Here is a 26029-nt window from a genome sequence, read left to right on the forward strand (position 1 = left end):
CAGACCATTGAGATAGGGAGAGAGGTACAAGTCAGAGCACAAACAGAATGCACTGCTGAGGCCTAGCAGAGGCAGCTCAAAGATTCCTCAGCCCCTGCCCCTGCCAGCCACCATCCACTTGTTTCCCTCGCTCCCATCCCCACTGGCCCCAACATGACCTGAGCTCAAGGAAGGAGAAATTTCCTCCAATATCACCCTCTGTCAAATACTATTAGAAGAAGAAGCTGCTGCCTGCCCTACCCTAAATACTGTCTGCAGCATCCAGATTCACAACTTTCTGGGTCCTGGTTTGCAATCATCAACATCGTTGCCATGGATGACCCTATCCAGCACATTGCGTCTCTCTGAATTTATTTGTGTGTGTCTACCTTGTGAAGACCCTCCTTTGAATCACCCAGGTCCCCTCTAGACTTCTCCTGTGTTTCACCTCTCCGCTCCCTGGGGTCAGTCACAGAACTATTTCTTAACTAAGTGAACTAATTTGGTGATTTCACTTGAACTTGTAGGTTCTGTTGTGCTCATTAAACTTTTCCACATACTTTTTCTCACTGAAGCTCTGGAATGTTTCCCAACTGTAGAATGGGGACAAAATCATGCACACCTTATCGAGTTGCTATGAGGATCAAATAAGTAAATGTGAACAAAGTGCCTAGAACAATGCCTAGCACATAGTAAATGCCTGGTACGCGTCATCTACTGGTATTGGCCAGATGGCATTCTTCTAAGCTTATAAATGTAGGAAAGCCCTGACTAACTAAATGGGCCAGAGTCCAGAATAGAACCAAGATTGGCATAGAACAGAGCTCTTGGGAGAGAAATGCACCTCGGGCCCATGAGGGCAGCAGGCAATGTGGAATGGCAGAATTCCTGCTTGCCACCCTCTAACTTCATGACTTTGGACAAGTCCCTTCACTTCCTCTGCATCATGCTCTCCTCTCTATAAAGTGCAATATGAACCATCTCAGGAGATTTGAGGAGATGAAATGAGATGAAGTACTGTGAGCACATGTGAGTTCCTTGAACATAACAGATGCTCAGCGAATGTCAGGCCCCACTGCTGTCTACCCAAGACTGCTGGCCTGTACAGTGTCTTTATGTAAACTGGAAACAGCCCCTCTGTGCGTGGGTGCAGCTTTGCAGGCTATGTCTTGAGAAGCAGAGCACAGGCTGGATTTCATCTCCTACCTGCTCCTTAGACAGTAACCTTAAGCAGTGAACACCCTAGGCAACTGTATGCAACAACCCTATACCCACATCCCTTCCCACCACACATTCACCTGCTATTCATTTCTATGATTGGTCATTCAACCCTACAAATGCTAAGAAACAATTCCTCTTTGTCTTCTGTCTCCTTGTGTTATGGTAACCCCTTTGCCTCTGAAGGCACCTTACCTGCCTCCTGAGAAGCTAAAAGGAAGATGAGGCAGCAGTGGAGGCCAAAGGTGGAGCGGATGCAGTGGGCTGGCTGGGCCATGTTGGAGTTGGACAGCTGCTTGGGACCATGGGCTGGGGTTCTCTCAGCTTAAATGGGTCCATGTTTGACGTCATGAGGGCTGGGGCCCCCAGGTCTCAACCTTAAGCAAATGGAACCGCCCCACCCCACAAGGGTGCCCTGATAAGAGGAGACCGCAACTGCTGTGTCACAGAGCCAAGCACCTGGGCGCCTGCTGAATGGGTGGGATCTGGGAAAAGGAACACAGAGTAGGCAGACTCCTGACCCAGCCCCAGCAGAGGGAGAGGGGACTGGGTGGGGGCAGCCTCCAGGGCTCTGAGGAGATAGGGAGCATATTACTGGGTTCTAAAAGGACTGGGCTCTGATGGGTGAGGCAGATGGGGGGCGGTGATTGGGTGCTCAGGTTCTGGGAGGAGATTCACATTCTGGTTCTCCAGCTTCACATTTGCCCTTCCACTTCTCTCACGTCAGCCCTGTTTTCCACACCCCTTATTCACACATGGTCACTCTTTTTGCCATGGGTGGAGTCATCCATGAGTATCAGGCGAAAGAGCAAAGAAGCGGAAAGACCTCACATGGTCCACTACTGCAGAGACAGGTGTTTCCAGATGTCCAGAGATGACACAAGATGTGGATACAGTGGGGACAGTGACAGAGACAAGCTACAAGACTGATACAGAAGCCCAGGACCCAACATCACACACCTCACCAGGGACGCAGATGGGAATGGAGGCTGAGTTCTTTGGTAGAGATGCTTGGTGTACAGGGGCTCTGCCTTCAGCCCACCCCTTCCCTCCTCTCCCACATCAGCCCAGCAGCCATCACTTTGCCTCCAAGCCCCTATCACCCCTATATAGAAATGCAGACATCTCACTTCTAGAATCTCCTGGAGTCTTCTTCTTTCCCTCCTCCTGATTCCTTGCCTAGAGCAAGCGTTAGTTCAGAAGACTGTCAAAATTAATTCACTGGACTTCCAAGTGGCAGTACCTGGGGCTGGAGTTGTGGGGGACAGACTACTGGGGCCAAGGAGAAAGTCATGCGTCCAGGTGTCCAAGTCACCACCTCTTTATGGCTCACTTGATTTGTTCACCGTGTGTCTCCTCTCATGGAAAGTAAGCACCCTGCAGGCAAGGTCTTTGTCTTGACCACTGCTGCTTTCCCCGTCACCTGAGATAGTGTCTGGCACACAGTAGACAATCAGTAAGCACTTACTACTCGGCTATACAGAGTGGGTGTCTGGACCGTCTGCTGCCTTTCTGGGGGAAGTGGAGCAGGCAGAAGGAGTAGAGGGGGTCAAGATCTAAAGGTCAAGAAGCCAGGGGCTCAGGGCAGTGGGGCTCATGGGAGGACCAGAGAGACACTTTGGGAGAACATATGAATTGTTCTCATTACTTGGTGTGACTTGTCCCTAAGCCCTAGGCAGGGCTAGAATGAATGAGAAGAGAACAGGCCAACTTCTCATTAATGTAATTAATGGGAAATTAATGAGGCTCCATGGAGTCAGGCCAAAGACTGATTACTCAGAACTGGGTGGCCTGCCTCCCTGGCAATGCACCCTGAAAGATGGAGGAACTAAGGCAGCAGCAGGCCTTCCCCTGTAGCTCCATCTGGACCCAGAGTGACTAACAACTCCCTTTTCCATTAGTCCCCAGCCCCACCCTTTCCCCCAGGAACCTAGGCCTCTAGGAGAGTGGTTCTCAACAGAGAGGGACAGTTTCGCTCCCCCAGCAAACATTTGGGAAAGTCCGAAGATATTCTTTTTTTTTTTTTTTAATTTTATTTTAGAGAGAGAGAGTGGGAGTGAGAGGGACCGAGTGAAAGAGAGAGAGAGAGAGAGAGAGAGAGAGAGAGAGAGAATATCTCAAGAAGGCTCCATGCTAAGCGTGGAGCCTGACATGGGGCTTGATCCCACAACCCTGGGATCATGACCTGAGCCAAAATCAAGAGTCGGACGCTCAGCCAACTGAGCCACCCAGGTGTCCCTAGAGGTATTCTTGTCACAACTTGGAGGGGGTGTCACTAGCCTCTAGTGGATAGAGGCCAGAGGTACTATTCAACATAATACATAATGCGCAGGACAGCCCCCAACCCGCAACAAAGAACTCTCCAGCCCAACATTTCAGTGGTGCTGAGATTCACAATCTCTGCTTTAGTTGCATAAATAAACATCCGCCCTTCTCTTTTAGCCACAACTTCCTCCAGAGGACCCATGCATCTGGGTTAGAGAAACTAGGGGGTAAGTAGAGGCTCAGGTTGATCTCTTAGTGTGAGTAGAGGTTGTTGTGTCTGAGTTAGAGGCTGAGGGGTTAGTCACAAAATAATCCTACTAATTTCTAATGTTTGAGCATTTCTATGTGCCAAAGAATATGCTAAACACCTTACCTTCTTATAACCTATGAGATTAGCAATGTTAGCTTCATTTTACCGATGAGAATAAACAGTCTCAGATTAGGGAAGTGACTTGCCCAAGGTCACACACCTGGTAAGCAGGAGACCAGACTTGGTCGGTACCTGCATAATGGCAAAGCACATGTGCTTTGACAAATACACAATGACTAGGAGACAAGTGGAGGGGGTGGTGTCTTATTTAGCAAGAATTGTGTCCTTCATCCACTCAGAGTGGTCTAAGGAGGCATCACAGAGCAAGACTCCTCGCCTGTGTGAGGACTGGAGGTGTTGGGAGGGCCAGGAGCCAGCCCAAAGGGGCTCCATATGGAAGGAGCTGTGAAGGGAGAGCTTCCCCATCCTGCACATGGGATGTCCAAAGTATCCCTAGCTAATGAGGCTCTCTAAGGAAGAGGGTGGGAATGGGAAGAAAGGGTGAAGGACAAAGGTTCCAACTGCCCAGACCTAGACTTCATGAAGGCTAGAAGACTCCTGGAGACCAGCTAGCCCTGGTCCTTCCTTCTGCAGCTGAGAAAACTGCTTCAGAGAAGTTAGGTCCAAATGGCAGGCTGGTGGCAGGACCCAGACCAGAACCTCAGCCTCCTACTTGGTGACTGATCCCCTTATACTGTTGGTGAAGGAGACCTGGATGGGCTGGTGGCCCCAGGAATCCACCCGCAGGAAATGGTCCCAGCTAACTGAATGGGAAGGCTGAGTCTGAGAATGAGTCTGTTTTGGAGAGGAAGAAGGAAGGTTGAAGGGAGAGGGATACTCTACCATCCCGGCCCCACCCCTTCATTTGACAGGGTAGTGGCTGGTGTCCCTATGGTGGCAGTCATAAGGGGTCACAGAGCCACTACCACACCCCACACTCATCTCCTTCCAGAACTGGCAGGCCTGAGAGACCATGGAGAGGGTGGGTCAACTGAGGGCCCCAGGAATGTGCTTCCCAGCCCTCAGCTCTCCCCATGGGCTGCTCCCTCTCCTTGACAACTCAGGTTCTCAGCATCCCTCTTCAAGTGAAATGATAGTAACGATGAATAAGGGGAATATTGAGCATTAATGCCAAGCAGCTAAGGGCTTTACATGTATAGCTCATTTCATTCTCCAACAGCCTTTTGACCTATCATTCTCATTTTATCCAGCACTCATCTATAAAATGAGGGGTAATAATATTATTTATATCACAGGTACATAGGTATGTATGTACAGCCCCTGGCACATAATAAGTGCTATTTAAGTATTAGTTATTATTAATGAGAAATCTGGACACAGAGAGGTTAAGTAATTTGCACAAGATCACACAGCTATATTGGTGGAGCTAGGATTCAACACCCAGGCTAATGTGACTCCACACAGTCTTCACTGCCTGGATAGAGCTGAATTTAGTGTCTCCCTGAGCTGGTCAGCCTCCAGCACTCCCCATTCTCTCTTTTGGTGGCCCCAACTCCCCATCCCTACTTGGTCACTGACAGGTACTGACATCCACATCACTGACATCCACATCTTTCCATCTTTCTGAACCTTCCTCCATATCTCCAGCTCTGTTGTCATATATATCTCACTCTGCAATGTCTCTACTATGAGGATGCCCAGGTGGGCCTCTCTCCTTCTTCTGAACCCCAGTCTTTCCCACTGGGAAAGTGGCCTGAGCCTGCTCCCCTGTCTTTCCTCCCTTAATTTCCTGCCTTTAGCTACTGGGGAGTGTGGGGTGGTGGGGGGGAAGCTGCCCATGCCATCCCTGCTGGGAATGGAAGGGAGAGGAGAAGGAAAAAGAGGGAGGAAGGGGAACAGGATCCTTGGAGGGGATGTTTCTTACACCAGAAAGATCAAAGCCATGAGAAAGGAAGTTGAAAACTTTTCAAGGAAGCAATCAGGTAACAGACATCTGGCTATTGGTGTGACCAGAAGCTCAAGGGAGCACCGAAACCCCGTTAAGAACTGGAAACATCATCAGACATACTCAAAACACAGTTGAAATCAGGCACTAATGAATGCCTGTACTCCCCTCCAGGAGCCAGAGCTGGCTGCAGAAGAGTAAGAGAGAATGGGCCCAACCATCATCTTTACTGGTAAATGGCCCAATGCAAATAAGAGCGCCTTACTGGTCAGGATTCTGAGCTCGGGGCATGTGGTGGCCACTCCAGCCATTATGGGAGTGGAGCCTCCTGAGACAGCCGTGCTAGCTATGTGGAAGGCCAGACCCAATGGGAGCCGTTCCAGGGGCTGTCGTGAGGGATGCAGATCCTAGAAGGGAAGAGAGAAAAAATGGCCAGAAGAGATCAGAAGTGAGAGCAGAAGCAGAAATTACATTCAGTGTTCCCTCAATCAAAATCCTAGCGACTTATAGGGGCATCTGGGTGGCTCAGTTCAGCGTCTAAAATTTGCTCAGGTCATGATCTCGTTGTTCCTGAGTTTGAGTCCTGCATTTCGCTCTGTGCTGACAGCTCAGCCTGCTTCAGATTCTGTTTCTCCCTCTCTCTCTCTGCCCTTCCCCTGCTCACGCTCTGTCTCTCTCTCTCTCAAAAATAAATAAACATTAAAAATAAAATAAAATAAAAATCCTAGCGAGTTGTTGGTATAAATCGATGAGCTAATTCTATGAAAATGAAGACTGAGAATGGCTGAGAAATCTCAAAACAAAACAAAAGTAGAAGACTTAAACTACCAGATCTTGTAACTTGCTACAAAGCTGAGGTCATTAAGTACTGTGGCACTGACCTAAAAATAGACACAGAAGAACAGAATAGGGGCGCCTGGGTGGCTCAGTTGGTTAAGTGTCCAACTCTTGGTTTCAGCACAGGTCATCTCACAGTTTGTGGGTTTGAACCCCACATCAGGCTCTGCACTGACAGCAAATAGCCTTCTTGGGATTCTCTCTCTCTCTCTCTCTCTCTGCCCCTCCCCCACTCATGTGCACATGTAAACTCCCACACTCTTCCTCTCTCTCAAAAGAAAGAAATAAACTTAAAAAAAAAAAAAAAGAGGAACAGAATAGAGTCCAGAAATAGACCCACATGTATATGCTCACCGGCCTTTTGATAAAGATACTCACACAACTCAATCGTGGGCAGAGAGGGAGGGTCTTTGAAATAAATGGCTCTGAGGCAACTGGTTATCCATACAGGGAGAAAATGAACCGACATCTACCTTACTCCATACACAGAAATTAATCGAAGACAAATCATAGGCTTAAATTTCAAAGCCCAAATAAGAAAGCTTCCAGAAGCATGCATAAGAAAATATGTTTATGACTTTAAAGTAGGCAAAAAAAAAAAAGTCTTAGGTAGGATACAAAAGACACTAACTACAAAAGAAAAAGTTTATGAATTGAAAAGCAGGGGTGGGGTTGGAGGGGGTGCTTTGTATAGCCACCAAGCCCAGGGCACTGCTTCAATGAGATTTTGGGGAACTGTTGACTTACACGTGGCTGAGCACAGGAAGCCCCCGCCCAGAGCCACAGGCCAAGCTAAAAAGCCCTCTAGAGATAGATTGAGAAATAGAAATATCACCTAACAACACCGAGAACGTTACTGTAGTGCTCCCAGAAATGGTTGTAGCTGAAATCTGAGAACTACTTGGAAAACTCCCAGAAGGTGAAGAAACTGTTGAGAAACTTGCAAAGAACGTGCAGAGATCGGCAGAGTTCTACCCAGAGACAGTGGGGAGACTGGTAGACATGGCGGGGAGACTGACAGAGATCTTCTCAGAGATGGTAGGGAGATTGGCAGAGATGGCAGGGATACCAGCAGAGACAGTGGGGAGACCAACAGAGAGATATCCTCAAAAATAGGAGGCTGGCAGAGACGGTGGGGAGACTGACAGAGGTATCTCCAGAACCTGAGGGACTCTCAGAGGTTGTCAGTATGCCTCCAGATGCTGTTTCCTGATGAGGTCAGCTGAGCTATTGTTGGAAGAAGAAAAATGAAGTGATGGGATTAGAAGAGTTGGCCAACTCCAAAGGCCACCTCTTTACCCCAACAACCCTTTTCAGAGGTTGGTGTTCCTGCAGGCCCAGGAATAGCACCCAGGTGCGTCCATGGTGCCTGATGGTGTGTGCCTTTCCAGATCTATTTCACCTGCCCTTTAAAGGCTCTGAGGCTTGCATCACCTGAGGTGCTCAGTGAGTTGAGCATCCGACTCTTGATTTTGGCTCAGGTCATGGTTCCAGGATCGTGGGATCGACCTCTCCGCTTAAGTGTGGAGCCTGCTTCAGATTCTCTCTCTGTCTCTCTCTCTGTCTCTCTCTCTGTCTCTCTCTCTCTCTCTCTCTGTCTCTCTCTCTCCCACTGTCCCTCTCCCCTCCTCTCAAATTAAAAAATACAATTAAAATCAAAAAAATAAATAAAGGCTCTGAGGCTGATTATAAGTCTCAGGAGAGCCAGGTATGTTAGTATTTCCACCAACCCCAGGATCTCCATCTCCAGGGAGAGGTCACCAAGCTGTCCCCAAGGGATTGTCCTCTCCCAACCTGATCCCAGGAAACATTGGGGGGTGGGGGAGAGTGAGTGAGAGGCTGAGGATTCCCCTACCTGGCTCTCAGGCTCTTCCCAGACTTGGGACCAATCTTTCAGTCCCAAGTCCATCTCTAGCTCAGACCTTTCGCAAAGGAAGGAGGCCCAGGTGTCCAACCCCAAGGTCCTCTTCCTCCTAGAAGCACAACCATTGGGGGTGAGGATAGATACACAGGTCCCTGGGGAAAGAGAATTTGGGAGCTGGATGAAGGTGTAGAATGGCAAGGTCTGGGGCTTGCATCTGACCCTTGGGAGACCTCAGGGCAGGGTAAACACCTGAGCCATCTCTCACCTAGCTGACTGGAGCCCACAAAGTTTTCCATTCTTTTGGCAGAGAAGGGCCAAGGGAGAAAAGGAGCACCAAGGAAGACATGCATCATGTTCAAGAACAGTGCAATGCAGAGGTTCAGAACCTAGCTCTGAAGCCAGACTGTTCTGAATCCACTACTCCCAACCTGTGCAATCTCAAGCAAGTCATTAAAGGAAATAGTGGTTCTAATGTTCCTAGCATGACTATGTAGAAAGAGTTGGGGGCACCAGCTGGGAAAGACATAAGGGTGCCTCTGCTCTCCTCTTAAGAAGACTCAGATGCCCAAAGCATCTCTCTATGCTCCTGCTTTCTACCCTTTCTCATACCTCCTGTGCCTGCTCATCTTTCTGTCCACTTATTCTTCCCATTCTTATCTTCCTGCTCTCCCACAGAAGCCTGAGAGCCCTTGGATGTCCAAACCTGAATGTCTTTTGCTTTTGCTTTTGGCTTCTCTCCCTGACTCGGCCCATTGCTCTCACTGCTTCCATCCCTCTGTGCTTGGGCCCACTGGTTTCTAAGGGAGAAGGGAGATAATACATAGGAAAGCAAATAGGAAGACAAAGGGCATGTGCTTTTGTGTGTTCCAGGGGGCTTATGTGACTAGTGTGTCAATCTGTTGAGCTTGTCCCTGTGTCTGGCATAATGAGGGATGGCTTCTAATCTCTCTGCTATTGGCTTGCTGTGTGGCCTTAATGAGTCATATGCCCTCTCTGGGCGTTGGTCTGCTAATTTGTAATGAAAGGTGGTAAACTAGATGGGCTCCAAACATTCTCTATACATCTGTCCTTGTTTTTGCCTTTTGGAGTACCTGTGTGTAAGGATGAGTGCATAAGGCAGGGGGTGGGAGAGTATTTGATGAAACTCATGTCTCCACCTGAGTATATAGGATGTTTTAGAACAACTAATACAAAACATTCAAGGATGAAAGTTCCCCCTTTACCCAGATTTCTCACAGAAAGCCAGTGTGCCTGGGGGAGTAGGATACCTGGGTTTGGGAAGAAACTTGGTGTAATCTACCCCTCCCTTTTGGGCCCACATTCCTGAGCCCTTTGGTGGCATGAATGATGGAAATTAATTGCTGTTAATAATTAATCCCTAAAGAACAAGTAGAGGCCCAGGCTTAGGTGGGGCCCAGACACCTGCAGGAGGGACACCTCCTTAACTTCCCTCTCTGTAGAACTGGGCACCATCCCCATCAAAGCCTCCAGACATAGGGAAGGGGTGGGGCACAGGATTGAGGAAAGGGGACCACCTTCTATTTTCCCCAACAGCCCAGTGAATGGCCCTCTTCTGAGTCCTCAAAGCCATACTGGGAGAACTGGAAAATCCAGTTACCCAGCTTCCCTCTCCCATTTCCCCCCCAAACACTTATGCTAAGGATTGAGTGGAGTATAGAAAGGCAGGCCTGGTAAGGAGAAGCTAGCTGGGGCTTCAGACATCTCTTCTGTCCATCAGAGAAGCAAGAAGTGAGGTGGCCACAATGGGGGCCAGGCTGCCCTTCTTCCTCTTCCTGACACTCCTGAGCAGCTCACAGGGAACAGGTGAGGGCTGGAGGGCTTGGTGCCTGGGTGCTCATAGCAGGAAGAGGCCAAAGAGGGGAGTAAGAGAGGCATCCAGTCCTGAGCTTCCAGAGGTCTGGGGCTGAACCCCTGCATCGAGTGGGTCCTGAAGGGCATTGTCAGGGAAGAGCAACTTGGGGTGGGGGAGGCAGGGGTGCCCGCATCTCTGAAGGAATATAGCCCTAATAATTGGACACTAAGCTGTATTTTTTGATCCCTAGGGCCAAGAATGATTTTGCAGCTGAAGCTGAAGGACTCCCTTCTAGCAAATTTCTCCTATGATTCCAGCTTCCTGGAATTGCTCGAAAAGGTAGTTCTTTGGGAGGGGAAAGGTGAGGCTGTGTGAACTTTGAGTGTGTTTCTGAGTCAGTGTGGGCCTCTCTGCTGGGGTCTGGCCATCTCCAAGGGGTGAGTGAGAGCCATCTTACACCCTTCCCTCTAACCCTTTCTCTTCCCCAGCTCTGCTTCCTCCTCCACCTCCCACCTGGGACCAATGTCACCCTCCATCATGCAGGATCCCCACACCGTGCCATCTGCAAAGTCTGAGAACAGTCGAAACCTGTGTCCTCCCTTGGCCCAGGCATTTGACCACCAAGGTACAGGAAAGATGCCCTAAACCCTGCCGAGTGGCAGTAAATATGATGAATTCAATGACTTGCCTTTGTGGGTTTGTGAACAGAGAGCTGGCAGGAAAATGGAATTGGACACCAAACTCTCTGACTCTCCCCCTTATTAAGCAGAGGGGTTCCGGGATGGACACCCTCTCCCTCAACACCAGTGTGAAAGGCCTAGAAAGAATCTGGGAAGTTAACTGTTTGAGGACCCACGCACCACACTTATACATGCATGTGCGTGAACACACACTTCAAGCTGAGATCTTCAGAATACCTAGGAATAAAGGCAAGCAATGTACTGAATTCCTACTTTGTTCCAGACTTGATGCTTTCCCATTTCAATGCTTGCAGTGATCTTGAATGTGGAATAAGTGTCACTGTCCAATTTCACGGATGAACACTGAGGCTTACAGAGGGTAAATTACTCACTTTAGGTCCATTAGCAGTGGACACCAGACAAATGCCTTGACTTAAGCAAGATTTTCATTTCATCCTTCTTTGCTTGGGAGGCAGCTCCAGCGATAGATGAAAGGTTCCACCTGTGAGAGGATATCCGGCCAGCCAGGTGTGAGTGGTGGGGAGGGTGGGTGCTAGCAAAGCTTGTGCTGGCTGTGAGGACATACAGTCCCACAGGCCCACACTTGAGTTCTGGGTAAATTTCTTATCTCTCAGAGCCTCCATTTCTTCACCTGCAAAGTGGGAATGATAGTACCTGATGCTTGGACTGTTGTGAGCACTACATGGAGAAGCTACGTAGGGTACATGGGCAGGCAAGTGAGCCTGAGTAGTAGGGATTGTTAAAATTCAACCATGGTCCTGACATAGAAGTCCTAGTCCCCTCAAGGGTCCAAGGTCTTCCTTCTGATTTTCTTGAGGCAGGCACTCCTCTGTCTCCTCACCCAAGATGATCTTGACTTCTTGCCAGCTTTCTCAAAATGCAATCATGCAGCTCAAACTTGACCATTTGGGGGTACTGATGTGACTGTTTCCTGTTCTCCACAGTCCTCTCCCCTACCTACCATACTCCCCACCTACCCAGTATCACCACCATGGGAAATTAGAGGCTGACTTCCTTGGAGGGAGGAGAAGGCAACGGCTCCAAATAGAGCATCCCTGAAGATGAGGGGGGAATTGCAAGTGGGAAATGAAACAAAAAACTTCCAAAACAAAATTCCTCTATTTTCCTTTACAACTATCCTGGGATCAGCAACCTGGAAGAGAGGTAGCTGGGAGCTAAAAAGGGTCCCAGTGTTCCATGACTTGTTCTTTGCCTGCACTAGGTGCAGGTGACACTCATGGGTCAGGTGTGTAGGCCCTACCCAAGTTGGGGAACTGGATGTCTGAATTTCCAAGGAGCAAACAGCTAACTGCCTCTCAACCTGATTCCTACATCTCAGGGCCTGGGATCACCAGGCTGTGATTTCCAGATTCTTTCCTCAAAAAAACTCTCTTCCAAGACTCGACAGAGCAGTACAGGGAAAAGAATGCTTTGGGATTGAACACACCTAATTGCCGTTCTTCTCCTTTTGGGTAATCACGTAAATTCTAGCTGAGCACATGGCTCACTTACATTTAGCTTAGCACACAGCTCATCGTATTTCCCAGCGTGTCAGCTAGGAATGGCAACAGCTACAAGGAGAAAGGCAGTATACAACTTCCTGATGACATCTCTGAAAGGAGAGGCACTTTTATTTGAGGGAAGAAAACAAAGTCCTTCCAGTAGCCTACAGGTCATAGACCAGTGCTTTCCAATAAACTTTCCATGATGGAAATGTTTTAGAACCTACACTGACCAATATGGTAGCCACTAGCCACATGTGGCTATCAAACACTTGAAATGTAGCTAGTGTGACTGTGGAACGGAATGTTTAGTTGTACTTAATTTTGAATTCGTTAAATGGCAACCATTTTGGACAGCACAGCCCTAGATGATCTGCCTTGAGCTTTCCTGACTCCCTACCCCACAATGGACTTTATCTCCTACTCTTCCCCCCAACACTGGCCTGCTTGCTGCTCTTTGAGCACTCAGGATATGCTCCCATCTTAGTTTTGCTCTGGCTCTTCCCTCTACCTGGAACACTCTTCTCCCAGGCATCCACTTGGCTAATTCCTGCACCTCCTACAAGTCCTTGCTTAAATCTCACTTTCATAGTGAGTTCTACCCTGACCCATTTAATACTACAATCTGTCCCTTTCCACATTGCCTTATTCTACCCTTTTTTCCCCATAGCATTTATGACTCTCAGACATAGTGTATAGTTTACTTTATTTACATGTGTTCTTTTTGACTCTCCTTGCTAGAATTAAAGTAAACAAAGACCTTTGTTTCAGTCATTGATGAATCCAAGGGTCCAGAATAGTTCCCAGCATATAGAAATATTTGAACTGGGGGAAGACAGAAAGGAAGCTGCCCAACCCCTCCTCTCCCTCCTCTCTCTGGGTAGGATGGGGGTGGGGGTAGGGTGGAGCAGATCTTAGACCTAGAGTTGGAAACAGTGTATCAGAATGGCAGGAAATAAGATTAAATGGGGTGTGGGCCTCCTTTATTACAGAACTCTGAACTGCCTCTGCTCAGCAAAAGAAATGTCCACCTTGCCTAACCCACCATTATATTTGATGCTTGGTTAGAGCAGCCAAAATGAACCTGCACCTATGTACTGGGTTGAATCCCAGTTGATACTTTGGACAAGTTACTTTTATTCTCCAAGCACATTTCTTCATTTCCAAAATGGAGCCAACACCCACCTCCTAAGGTTCTCAGGAGGATTAAATGCACCACGGAAGCTACAGACCATGATAGGCCTACCATAAGTAATAGCCTCAGAGCTGCTAGACAGAATATAACTTGGGCATGTAAGAGGCAGGTCCCTGAATTCCACGGAGATGACACAAGGTGTTTAGGGTGGATCAGTGGGTGTCTGCATCAGTGGGGATGTACATCTGTTGGAGGTTGGTCAAGATGTCCCTGGCAGTCTGGTATCAGGTACACAGAACAGGGGCAGCATTCAAGCCCTAGCGTGCCTTGCAGCCCCTCGGGCCCAGAGGAAGTACCTGCTCCTCTTAGCACACCCCACCCCAGGATAAAGCCAAGGAGCGGGGTACCTTCCATTTGGTGAGGAGAAATGGCCTGCAGGAGCCAGGACACTGTCAGTAATTCCAAGAAGTAGGTGGAACCCGAGTCACAGTACCCAGGCCTTACCAGGACGCTCCTCTTTCTTCCAATAAGGCAGACATCGCCAGCATGCACACTCCCACTGCAGCCCAGAGCCCCAGGCCTAGCCCCAGGGTAAGAGGCAGCCCCCCTCTTTTCCTAGACCAAAGCCTCAGGGAACAATTGAAAGGCAAGAAAATCACCACTAGGAGAAAGAGGAATAAAAAGACCAAGTTTATCTCATTCCTAAACTTCCAGGTAGGACTGCATAAGAGGGAGGCTGGGCAGGAATGTGAGCATCTTGAGGACACCCAGTGACACTGACCAAACCAATCGGTTTCCTTATTTACGAAATATGGGAAGTGAGCCACAAGGTCTCAGAATCTCCATCATGCTTGACAGCTGCTAGATTCTGTCTGTCCTCAAAGGCAGATCAGGAAGAGAAGAAAACCACCATATAGTGAGCTGGAGCTCAGAGCTCTCTGGGGCTAGGACATGCATCCATCAGCTGCCGGAGGTGAGAGGCTGCCTTGTCCAGCTTCGACAATTCCAACTCGAGGGAAGAAAGCTAGCCGAGAAGAGAAGCAGGTGAGGATCCAGATATAAGGCCCATCCCCTCCAGCCCACATTCCCACAGGGAATCAGGCTTCCTCCAGCCTCACCCTCTGCTGCCTTTTAGTCTCCGTCTCCCCGTCTGATGGGGTCCAGGCCATGAGGCCATCAAGCTGCTTTTGCAACTTGTGTCTTCGGGCAGCTAGCAGAGATAGATGGGTCTGGGGGTCCACAAGCCCCTGTGGAAGAACAGAGAAGGCTCAGCCTTCTTTGTAACATCTGCGGCCTGTCCAGTACCTGTCTCCACCCCATTCTCAGGAGCCCTTCTCACTTTTTACAGAACCCACCATTTGCCCTCCTCCCAACATCCTTTTCAATCCCTCCCTTCCCCCTCCAATCTCCTCTAAGCACCTGCAGCTCCATGTACACCTGAATGGTATCATTGAGTGGAGCGTGGGCCCAGCCAGAGGGAGCCAGTACACCTGGGGGTAAGAAGCCCACAGCCCCACAGTGGCCCAGGGTGCCTAGAGGTTCCAGAAAGGCCTCGAAGAGGCCTTGCTCTTCAGGCTCTGAGCTCTGCAACAGCACTGAGGAGGAAAGGGAAACTGTCAGCGTCAAAGCATGAGATCCTGCTTCCCTCCCCATCCTGCACCTCCTAACTCTGGGCTCTGCCCTCCAGGCTCTCCCCACTCCTCCACCAACCTCTTCTTTCTGCAGGGACTCAGGAGCCCAGGACCCATCTCACCTCGGGGCCGGGCCTTTGTGAGCTGGTATGTGGCTCGGAGAGCCCTCAGTGCCTGCACGGCCTCTTGGACCCGGGAGAAGCGCTGTTCCAGCTCAGGCTGGTGCCAGTGTTCCTGGAGATGAAGACCCAGAGCTGATAAGCAGGCCCCTGGGAGACTTGATATCAGCTCTCCTGGCTCTACTCTCCACCTGACCACCCTGATCTGCTAAGGGCAACATACTCTCTCCTCTCCACTACACACAAAATTCACCACCTCAAGGAACAGAACCCAGCAAAACCTGGGGTACCATCTAAGGACGTCTTAGTTGATGTTTGTGTTGATGTCTGTTAATTGTTCTGGTCAAATATACCAAACAACCAAAAGTAAGTTGGAATTTAAACCGTATCATTCAAAACTCACAAAACCAAATAAGCATAAAGAAATTTAGATAATTAAACTTTAAAATTATATTTTGGGTGAGTCTGTAGTATTTTTCCTTCTGAAATTATTAAAGCTTAAAACTGCAGCAATTTGGGGACCATCCTATTAGTTCTCATCTAGTTCTCATCACAACCATGCTATTAACTATTACTACCCCTGGTTTAAAGATGGAGAACTGAGGCATGGTCAGTCTAGGGACAAAGTTCTGCTCTTGTCTATGGGGCTAATACTGCCCCCAACACAGACCTGTGAGAACAACCCATCCTCCTAAAGACTCTACACTAAAGTACAAATCACGATTGTTGAGGACCCTACAGCAGCAAACCCTTTGAGAAGACTGCTCCCCAGCCCTTCACCAGTGGTCCCATACCCAGACATCAGGGATGCGTACTCACCAAGCTGCAGGCAGTGGGGTAGGGGGCAACAGAGATGCTAGGGGCAGAGGAGCCTCCAGGCCTGGGGGGCAGCCTCTGCCAGAGCTCTTCAGCCAGGAAGGGCATCAGTGGGGCAAGGAGGCGGAGACCGATGTCAGCACAGGAGAACAGGACCTGAGGGGGGCCTTGGGGACGGGGCGAGTGCAACAGCACCGGCTTCACAGCCTCCTGGGGAGGGAGCCAGAGGGTCAGGGAACAGGCCCAGGCCATTATCTGTGTCCTTTCTCTACACACTCACTGCCCTGACAGTGAAGAGTGCTGTGGGTGAACATGGGCAGGAGCACAGGGCATCTTGGACCCCGTCGGCTGTCCCAGAACACACTCTGGAGCAACTGAGATGTAGAAATCTAGCGCAGGGATTCTCAGGAGTATGGGGAGGTGTATAAAATTGTCAGTGTGGTTTGCACAGTTTCAGAAGAAAAGCACTGAGTTCTCGGCCTATCAAAAAGAGGCAGAGCCCTTTGCCAGGGAATTGGATCTCAAGGCGAACAGGAAGCAGGTAACAGGAGTGGAATGCCACGCCATGACCCCAGTCTACTCACCAAGTAGACATCACAGAGGTTATGGAGCCAGAAGTGGTGCAGGGCATGGGTGACAAGTGAGAGCTCTTGGGCAAGGAAGCCTCGCCCACACTCCCGGGCAGTATGGGCAAGACGGCTCAGGATCCAGGCATCCATGGGCGATGAAGGGGAAAGCTGCGGGCAGCAAAGGGCTTCAGGATGGGGACGACTCGACTCCCCTGTGTCCTTTCGCTCCAAATGCCATCTTCAGCCCCCAGAGACCTGATGATTCTGCCTCCCAAGCCTCTCTCTTACCTCTTCTGCAGGCTGGGGCACAAATTTCTCCCCTAAGGCATTGAGGATAAAGCGCAGGGCATTCCAGATTTTGTTGCAGAAATGCCGGGAACTCAGGACTTCGGAGACAGACAGGTGCAAGTCGCCCCCTAGAGGAACAGGAAGAGGGGGAGTGTACACGTGGGTGGCAGCAGCACAGGGAATCCTTGACCTTGCCCCACCCTCTACAAGGGTGCCTACAGCCCGGACCCCTCCCTTGCCCAGGCTTACCTAAGGCCCCATGGGAGCACAAGGTGAATCTTAGGGCATCTGTCCCACACTCAGGGATCCCATGAGGGAAGTCCTTTCTCTACAACCAGAGGGAGAAGAGGAGTGGCAGATGCCTACGCAGCTGCAGGATCAGAAACCTGGGCTGTGAAGAAAACCAGAGGCCTCGAGCTAGAGGCCGAGATGAAGTGGACGCTGGTGACTCACCTGTGCTGCAGCCGCAATCGCCAGCTCTGTAGAGTCCAAGTTCCCATCCCTCAGCTTTTCCTGCAGCACCTGAGATGGGTAATTCACTGGCCTTGGTCAAAGACCCTGCTGCTACAAGGGCCCCACCCACTCTCCCTCCCAGCCGGGTCCTCTCCACAGGCTCCGTTCTTCTCTCCCACAAACCCATCCCTTGCCAAATTTCATCCTGACCTGCAGCTCCACCCCACTGATGATGTCTCGTGGGTCCAACACATTCCCTAGGGACTTGCTCATTTTCCGGCCCTGCCTGTCCCGAACCATGGAATGAAGAAGCACCTGGGAGCATGAAGGGAGTCAGCAGAGGGGCTAGGGGAGCCTTTCCCCGGAAGTGCCCAGGGAATCTCTGGCCTCCATGCAACAGGGGTTAGGGTAGGAAGAGAATCAGGAAAAAGGAATTGGGACCACAGAAAATACTTCATTAGGGACTAGAACAGAGAACAAGATTTAGGGAAGACTGGGGAGTCCACAAGAGGGGCTCAGCACTGAAGTGCTGTTACCTTGCTGAAGGGGAGCTGCCCTGTGAGCTGGGTCCCCAACATGACCATGCGGCCCACCCAGAAGAACAGAAGGTCACTACCAGTTTCCAAAAGTGACAGGGGGTAGAAACGAGTGAGGTCTGGGGTCTAGGAGGAAAAAGATTAAGCAGTGAGAGGCCCAAGCTCTGTTCTTGCAGCTCTCCTTGAGGTTCTCTGGAAGGCCAAGTGTCTACTTCATCATCCCCACCTTCACTCTCCTCCCCTCACCTCGCCTCACCTCTTGGGGCCAGCCCAGGGCAGCAAAGGGGAAAAGAGCTGAAGAGAACCATGTGTCCAGGACATCAGGGTCTGGGAAACAGAACAGGGAATGGGGGACAACTGGAACCTCCAGCCCACAACTGTGTACCTTTCCAGCCCAACCCCACCCACAGAGACCATGGCACTCTGCCCCATTCCCAACTTTCCTAACCCCACCTCCTCCACCTCAGTATCTGCCCCCTCAAAGGCCCAGACACTCTCCCCTGCCCTCCACAACACAGACACTCACCCCTCTGCAGGATCAGCTCTGCCGCTGGTCTCCCTGTCAGCTCTGAAGCTATTTTTCTGGCCTCGGCCTCTGTCCTCCCAACCACCCAACAGTCCTCCCTGTCACCCTACAGAAAAAGTAAGGGGTGGGGGAGAACAAGGAAGTTCTGCCAGTGTGAAACATCACCGACTTTCGTGTTCTCCCATGTGGTCTAGGGATGGCCGACCCCCTCCAGCAGTGAGATGAAGAAGTGCCCGCTCAGGCGCTCTGATCCTGCAGTGGGTTACATGACTAAGACCATGAAGCTCTAGAAAGGCAGGGGGTTGGGACGGGTGCTCAAAGTCTCTGATGCTTGCGCTATGGCTATTTCTCTTTCCGCCGTGCCCAGCCCTCCCCGTCCCCTTCCTCCTACCAACCTTCGTTTGCTCCTCTACAACCAGGTAGGCGGGAATCTGATGGCCCCACCACAGCTGCCGGGAGATACACCAGTCTCTGCCAAGAGGACGTCAGTGATTTCTCAGCATAACCAGGGCATCGCCCCACCCCACCTCCAAGAGCCCCTTACCCTTACCCAATGTGGGAAAACCAGTGCTGCCAGTTTTTCTGGTGGAAGGAGGGACTGAGCTCCAGAGCTCCTGACTCCACAGCCTGGAGAAAAAGGCCCTTAGATAATGCTTCTAAAAAAGCTTAGATAATGCTTCCTACACCAGCAGCCCTCCTGAGATGAGACAAGCGTCCTCTGAGGTGGTGCTATTGCTCATAAAAGACCTCCAGAGGCTCCTGAGAAGATTCGGGGTTTGACTGGAATGTGCGCCAGCCCTTTCTGGGCCTCCCTACCTCCATCCCCACAGCTCTCCTCTCAAATGCCAGGGCCAGAGGTCTGTGGGGCAGGAGGGCCCAGCTTCTGTTTTTTCATTCCAATTTTCAGGGAATTCCCATTCCTTCCTCACCCTGCAGCCTTACCTGGGCAGCTCGATCCCCCATCTCCCGGCAGCGGACAAACCACTGGCTCTTCAGTAGGTATTCTACCACGTCCCCAGAACGGCTGAGAAAGAGGCAGGGTGAGTCTGCTGCTCCTCAGGCCCTGTGCCTTTCCCCACTGGGACATAGTACATACTACATGCCAGGCCCTCAGACCTGAGAATACAGCAGCAAATAAAACTGACACAGGGGAGGGGCACCTGGGTGGCTCAGTCGATTGAGCATCCGACTTGAGCTCAGGTCATGATCTCACGGTCAGTGAGTTAGAGCCCCGTGTCAGGCTCTGTGCTAACAGCTCAGAGCCTGTTTCAGATTCTGTGTCTCTCTGTCTCCCCCTGCCCCTCCCCCACTCATTCTCTCTCTCCCTCTCTCTCTCTCTCTCTCTCTCTGTCTCTCTGTCAAAAATAAATAAACATAAAAAAAATTAAAAAAAAAAAAAACTGACACAGGGGCACCTGGGTGGCTCAGTCGGTTAAGCATCCAACTTCAGCTCAGGTCATGATATCATCATGTTAAGTTCGAGCCTCACATCAGGCTCTGTGCTGACAGCTTAGAGCCTAGAGCCTGGAGCCTGCTTCAGATTCTGTGTCTCCCTCTCTCTCTGCCCCTCCTCACTCTTTCTTTCTCTCTCTCTCTCTCTCTCTCTCTCAAAAAAATAAATAAACCAGGGGCGCCTGGGTGGCTCAGTCGGTTGAGCGTCCGACTTCAGCTCAGGTCACGATCTCACGGTTCGTGAGTTCAAGCCCCGCATCAGGCTCTGAGCTGACGGCTCAGAGCCTGGAGCCTGCTTCCGATTCTGTGTCTCCCTCTCTCTCTGCCCCTCCCCCATTCATGCTCTGTCTCTCTCTGTCTCAAAAATAAATAAACATTAAAAAAAAAATTTTTTTTTTAAATAAATAAAAATAAATAAACCAAAAAAATTAAAAAAAAAAACAAAAAACTGACACAGAGCTTCCGTTCCCTTGCAAGCGGTATGGAGTCCATCCTATTGCACTATTAGCTTCATCCACTCCCTTCCCAGAAAAGTCCTAAGTAAAAGGGTTAAAATGGGGTTACCTGCAAATAGGAAGCACCATAGGGTGGTTCTGAAGGCCCCGGAACAGGCCCCGCTCCCTCAGTGCAGACATAATCTTTTCCCGGGCCACAAATCGGTGAAGACCCTGGGGAAAAATGGCAACAGTAAAGGTTAAAGGCCACTAAGTGTGTGTGAGAGGAAGGATTGAGGAAAGTGTGAGAGGGAGGATTGAGGAAAGGCAGAGGGTGCTCCCAAAGGATGGGGTAACACTGAGGCCAGTACCACCTGTAGCCAATCCCCACAGAGGGAAGTCATGGTCCCATCCTCTGCAATGACACTCAGAGGGCTCAAGCCATGTCGGGCTCCCAGCTCAGCATCAGCAAGACTATGTGCTGGAGTCACCTTCACCGCCCCTGGGGGTACAGAACCACCATGAACACTGACCCCTGACCTTTTCCAGAGATTTCGTTGTCGCCCACACCCCCATCTCTCTTTTCTCTTCTCTGTCCATGCCTCCTTTTCGTCCCACTCCCCACTGAGACTACCCCAGAAAAGGCTTTCCCTCCCTTCCTTTCTTCCTCTTCCTGATGCTTCCCCACTCCTCCAGAATCCCCAGCCTGCTCTCCCTCCCGTGGCCTCCACCCACCTGTGCCCATGTGTGGCTGAACAGCAGAGTCTGTGACGAGGGGGAGAAGCTGCCCAGTCAAGGGGTGACGAAGCTGTCGCCCATGCAGATGCTGAAAGGAAGAGAGCGAGATCAAGGCCAGGCACATGTGTGGGGTGCAAAGGTCTGGGCTGAATGTAAAAAACTCTGGGAATAAGAGGGTGAAAACCAGAAGGTAAAGAGCTAGAGCAGTGGTCACTAAACTTTTTCTCATGGGGCCAGAGTTTATTGTAGGCTTTGCAGGCCACAAGGCAAATTTGGTCTCTGCACATTTACTCTGCTTTGCCAATGCAGCGCAGTTAGGTAATAATACTCAGTTGCAGGTAATACATAAAACATGCAAGTGCGGATATACAAAAACAGGCAGTAGGATGGGTTTGGCCCACAGGCAATAATTTGTCAACTGCTAAGCTAGAGACTAAGTAGGACATCAAGAAAAGAAAGGCACAGAGTCAGAGACACTGGAGAGTGGAAACGAGACAAGTCTTAGGAAAAGGAAATCAAAGGAAAGGAGTTACCATCAAACAGGAAGGGAAGAGAAAGCTATGTGTAGGAAAGTCAGCTGGCAGAAAGCACAATGTGTATTACTGTGTATCGGGAGTCATCAGGATGAACAGCCACAGCCACGTCTCCAGGCAATGTCTCTGGCCTTGTGGTTCCTACTACAATCTCTGTGTCTGAAGACAAAATTCAAGCACTTAATGCTGGTCATTGCCCTGGTCCCTCACTCGTGTAACTAAAGCCAGGAGAACCAGAAAAGGGAGGGGACAGGAAGCAGTCATGATTGAACAGACCCCCAGGTATAACTAGAGGAAATTAGGAGCCTGGGGTTTCCATGTAAGCTCATGACCAGAAGCCCAGGAGGCTATCTGGTGCTAAGGAATTTCTCCATAACTTGCATGGAACAAACAGGTAGAGCATTAACAAAAGCAACTAGAATCCTTACTTGGTGCTAGAGAACACTGGGGGTTCTCAGTGCCCTAATCACTCGTTGAGAAACTTCCTCTGTCTATTCCAGCTAATCTTTCTTCTCTTTCTCTGAGAAAGAGAAGGGGTAACAGCCTCCTGTAGAATTAGGTCAAGCTTCCAAAGGGCAGTGCCCATGCGCACTTTTCTTACATGGCCCAGAAGACCCAGAATAAATGCCTACAAGAACACCAACACTACCAAGGTTCCCTATGCACCTCCCACCAGGCCATGTAGGAAACAGGCTGGTGGGCTCCCTCCCACCAACCCCACATGTGCTCAAGAAAGCAGTTATGATAAGCAGACAACCTCTCTGAGGACTACCCTTACCAGGTTCTCCATCCACAGGGAAGGCCACAGAAACAAGGAGGCCAAAAGACACAGGGATGGGGCAGCCAGGCAGACGAAGTTCCGTGCGGCCAGGCAGGGGCCGGCTCTCCACCTGGAAGAGTCACAGCAGCAGGGCTGGAGAGCAGCCTCTCCTCCACTCACCAGCCTGCCCTGTGGCCCAACTAAAGACATTCAGAGGATTCAGGAGCCACCTCCCCCTCCCCTAATTCAGTCATAGTTCAAAAATATTCACCGAGCACTTACACCACACTGGGTATTGTGCTGAACACCTTCCATGAATTCTCATTTAATTCTCACAACACCCCCTTGACACAGGCATTTCCATCATCCCTAGGAGCTCTCACAGACCTGCTTCTCCTCCTCTGCCTCACCTCGATATCCGAGATGGCTGATCTTAAAGCACAGGACCAGTTGACAAGCTGCTGGTTCCGATACAACAACCCTGCCTCATAGAGTCGCACAAAAGCTTCAGTCACGGCCACTGAGGAGCCCTAGGGGATGATCTCAGTGTCCATATCTAACAGCCCATTCTCAGCCCATCACCCTACTCAGAGACCCAGGCATTCCCACCCTGCTACCCCCAACACACACAACATCCCACCTGTCTGCACATATCTCTAGACACCTCCTCAACACCCACAGGGATCAAGGCATGGAGCACTCACAGCATCCATAGTGAAACACTCTCGGTCCCAGTCCAGGGAGGCCCCCAGAGCTTGGAGCTGCTCACAGATCTCTCCACCTTTCCTGTGCCCAGAGAGATTTTTGTCAGCAAACTTGTCCTGAGCACCAACTATGTACAGGCCCAGTGACACTCCCAGCAATGTATGGCATTGATTTAGTCTCTAGAAGCTAACGGAGACACGCACACAAACTCAGTATGGGTCTTCTATGGCATTAAAAGAAGTATAAAGTTCCGGGGTGCCTGACTGGCTCAGCTGGTAAAGCATGTGACCCTTGATCTCAAGGTCATGAGTTCAAGACCCATGTTGGGTACAGAATAGGAAGGAAAGAAGGGAGGGAGGGAGGGAGGGAAATAAAGTTCTGCAGTAACAGAGGAGGGGGCAGCCAATTTGGGAAAAACCCAAAGAAGCTTTACAGAGAAAATGGTTTGTGATAACAGACACCTATAAGAATGAGGGTAATTTCAAGTAGATGGAAGGTAGGGATAGGTAAGTAAAAGAGACGAGGAAATCTAGGCTAGAAAAAATGGGGTAAGTGCAGAAACAATATACATATATACCCACACACACAAATTCATGCATTTTCAAGTATGTAATACGCACACACTCACAACGCTTAGAGACCCCACTGAATGCTAAAGGAATCCAGGGCTTCCCTCTCTGAGGGAATTTAGGGCTGGATGCAAAGAGCCCATCAGGTTAGGGAGAGTGACTCAGAAGCAAGGACCCAAACCCTCCATGTGCAGGGAGGTGGGGGGGCAAACTCCACCCACCGTACTCACTCCTCCTTCCACTTCCACACCTCCCTAAGGAAGTCTTCCCGGCTCAGCTCATGTCTCCTCACTCCTTGCTCCTTCCAAAGTTGCTTCTCCACCACAGCCTACGGTAAGAAAAGGAGGCAAATGAACAGAGAATCAGGTCATTTTAAAAGAACTCTCCTTCACCCAAGAAAAGGGAAAAGTGGCAAAATTCATACTTGTGTAGCAATTCCTGCATGATCTGAGCCTGGGACCCACAGCACCTCATCCCCACACATCCGGTGCCTGCAAAACAAATACCCTCACAGGAACCCCCGAGCCTCCATATTTACTCTCACTCCCTGCACACTAGCACACTTCCTCCTTCCCCTCCAAGACCATAAGCAGCCCCATTCCCCTCTCACCAGCGCACCAGGGCATCCTGTATGGCCACTGTCAGTGCATGTCCAATATGTAGGGAGCCAGTGACATTGGGAGGTGGGATACACATGGAAAACGTCTCCCCTGTGGCCTGGGGCAGCCTGGTCTAGAAAACAGAAAAGTCAAAGGGCAAAAGACGACTGGATGTTACCTGGGGGAACAGCACCCTCTGGTGCCTCTGAGGCAGGAAGAACTGCAGGAAAAATAGTCCAGCAAATTACAGGAAAGGGGAAAACCTGCCAAGAAAACGCTTTGGACACCAGGAGCAGAAGACAAGTTCTCTGTTTTATTAAGCAGGTTCTGCAATATGGCTAGCTGTAAGCTCCAGACTCTAACACTCAGCTGTGCCCAAGCTCAATGGCCATTCTGTGCTGGGGACCATTTAGTACCCCTCTCTTCCAGGTACTAACCTGATATTCTGGTTTGAAGAAGCCCTCTCGCACCCACCAAGAGTACCAGGCAGCCTCAACATATCGAGGGCTGTATGCAGGAGGCAGGACCCGGGAGACATCTGCAGCAGCAGAGGAGAGCTCCACTAACTCCTGAACTTTGTTCCCAGGCTGCATTTCAGCAGACCAAATGGGCAACAAAAATGTGGGAGAAAAGACCTTCAAGTTCCCTAGTTACCTTTCTTTTCACCGCGTTCTGTGGGAATTTCATATACCACCACCTCCTTAGGAGTCCAGGACTTACTGGATTCTGCAGGTGACTGGAGAGAATGACCAAAAGTGGGGATGCGGGGATACAATTCCCAGTAAACCCCAGGCATCTGGAATCCAACCAGTCTCTCCTCCAGCCCCCTCCGAAGTTTTCTCAAAAAACCAAGAACAAGCTATCTGACCCCTAACCTTGCTCTTCCGGGCTACCCCAGCCTCCAGCGCCGCCTGCTTTTCTCGCTGGCGCTTCTTCTTGGCTTCATGGTTTCTCCGGGAGAGGGAGGATCCATGGGGCTTTGACTGGGTAGAGAGGGGATACGACCTGGGGAAGACCTGTGACGGCCTCAGCCCCCAGAGTGGTGATCGAAAAGAAGCCAGAGGCATATGAGGCATCAGGAGCGCTTGGAAAGGGCCAAGATCTGTTCCAGACAGACAGAGCACATTAGGAGGATACGTGGGTGGGTGGGCGTGGGGTGTCACACCGTCTTCCTTATTCCCGGCCTTCTACTAGCACTGGCCTGCTTTCTATCTCCTCCCCCCCCCCCCCACGACGCTTCCCCCGTTAGGACTAGAGTGCATGGTGTCGGAGTTTGTTGCCCTCTTCCTGTGTATCCGCGACGGTGAATGACCGCACGGGGCGGGGAAAGGACTCAAGGATTCTGGGAGATTGTCCACATCAGGGTGCCCGAGAGCCAGCAGAGTCTCCTCATTGCCATCTCGGCCTGCCCAAACAACGCACCCACTGCCCCCGGCCCTGCTCTGCCCGGCTTTCCTGCCCGTCGCAGCGCGTGGATCTCTACAGCGCTGAGCCACGCACCCCAAGCCGCTCTTGCGCGCGCTCACCCGGCGAGCCGCCGCTATCCCAGGGTGCCCCGCAGCCGCCGCAGCATGGAAGGCTGAGGGAAACCAACGAATCCGACCCCGGAATGCGACCCGCGAGCCGTGCGGTGCAGGGAGGCGGGGCCACGCCCGGCGCATGCGCTGTAGCCTACTCGGGCCCATTCGCTTTCCGGCGGTCAGGTGGGCTGCCAGCGCTGTAAGGTGCAGGTCCAACGAGGATAAACGAAAAGCCAGCGGGGAGGCGCCCA

General features: G+C 50.7%; 2 protein-coding genes across 6 annotated transcripts; one reads left to right on the forward strand and one right to left on the reverse strand.

Moving 5' to 3' along the window:
• Positions 1-10142: 10142 nt before the first annotated feature.
• Positions 10143-10767, forward strand: SFTA2 (surfactant associated 2). The gene is made up of 3 exons (XM_047103058.1): positions 10143-10203; positions 10443-10531; positions 10681-10767. The coding sequence occupies exons 1-3, from the start codon at positions 10143-10145 to the stop codon at positions 10765-10767; spliced, it is 237 nt and encodes a 78-aa protein (XP_046959014.1).
• A 3431-nt stretch (positions 10768-14198) lies between these two features.
• VARS2 (valyl-tRNA synthetase 2, mitochondrial) lies at positions 14199-25944 on the reverse strand. Of its 5 annotated transcripts, none has more exons than XM_047101962.1 (30): positions 25785-25944; positions 25134-25360; positions 24913-24994; positions 24696-24796; positions 24270-24391; positions 24084-24150; positions 23890-23987; positions 23090-23171; positions 22796-22915; positions 22404-22515; positions 21696-21784; positions 21090-21180; positions 20729-20856; positions 20485-20588; positions 19411-19492; positions 19019-19095; positions 18864-18939; positions 18469-18574; positions 18199-18269; positions 17943-18068; positions 17617-17721; positions 17407-17475; positions 17203-17281; positions 16954-17081; positions 16681-16833; positions 16100-16306; positions 15284-15395; positions 14950-15125; positions 14649-14777; positions 14199-14554 (listed from the first exon to the last, which is right to left on the reverse strand). In XM_047101962.1, the coding sequence occupies exons 2-30, from the start codon at positions 25332-25334 to the stop codon at positions 14459-14461; spliced, it is 3189 nt and encodes a 1062-aa protein (XP_046957918.1). In that variant the 5' UTR covers positions 25335-25360; positions 25785-25944; the 3' UTR covers positions 14199-14458. The 5 variants fall into 5 exon arrangements, with proteins under 5 accessions (XP_046957918.1, XP_046957920.1, XP_046957919.1 ...); XM_047101964.1 differs by having other exon boundaries at positions 25759-25944; XM_047101963.1 differs by having other exon boundaries at positions 25134-25944.
• Between the last annotated feature and the right edge of the window lie 85 nt (positions 25945-26029).

This window comes from Lynx rufus, unplaced genomic scaffold (assembly GCF_022079265.1).
Source record: "Lynx rufus isolate CCGP_SWC_20201006 ecotype Redwood Valley unplaced genomic scaffold, mLynRuf1.p SCAF_6, whole genome shotgun sequence".
In the NCBI taxonomy this organism is placed as follows: domain Eukaryota; kingdom Metazoa; phylum Chordata; class Mammalia; order Carnivora; family Felidae; genus Lynx; species Lynx rufus.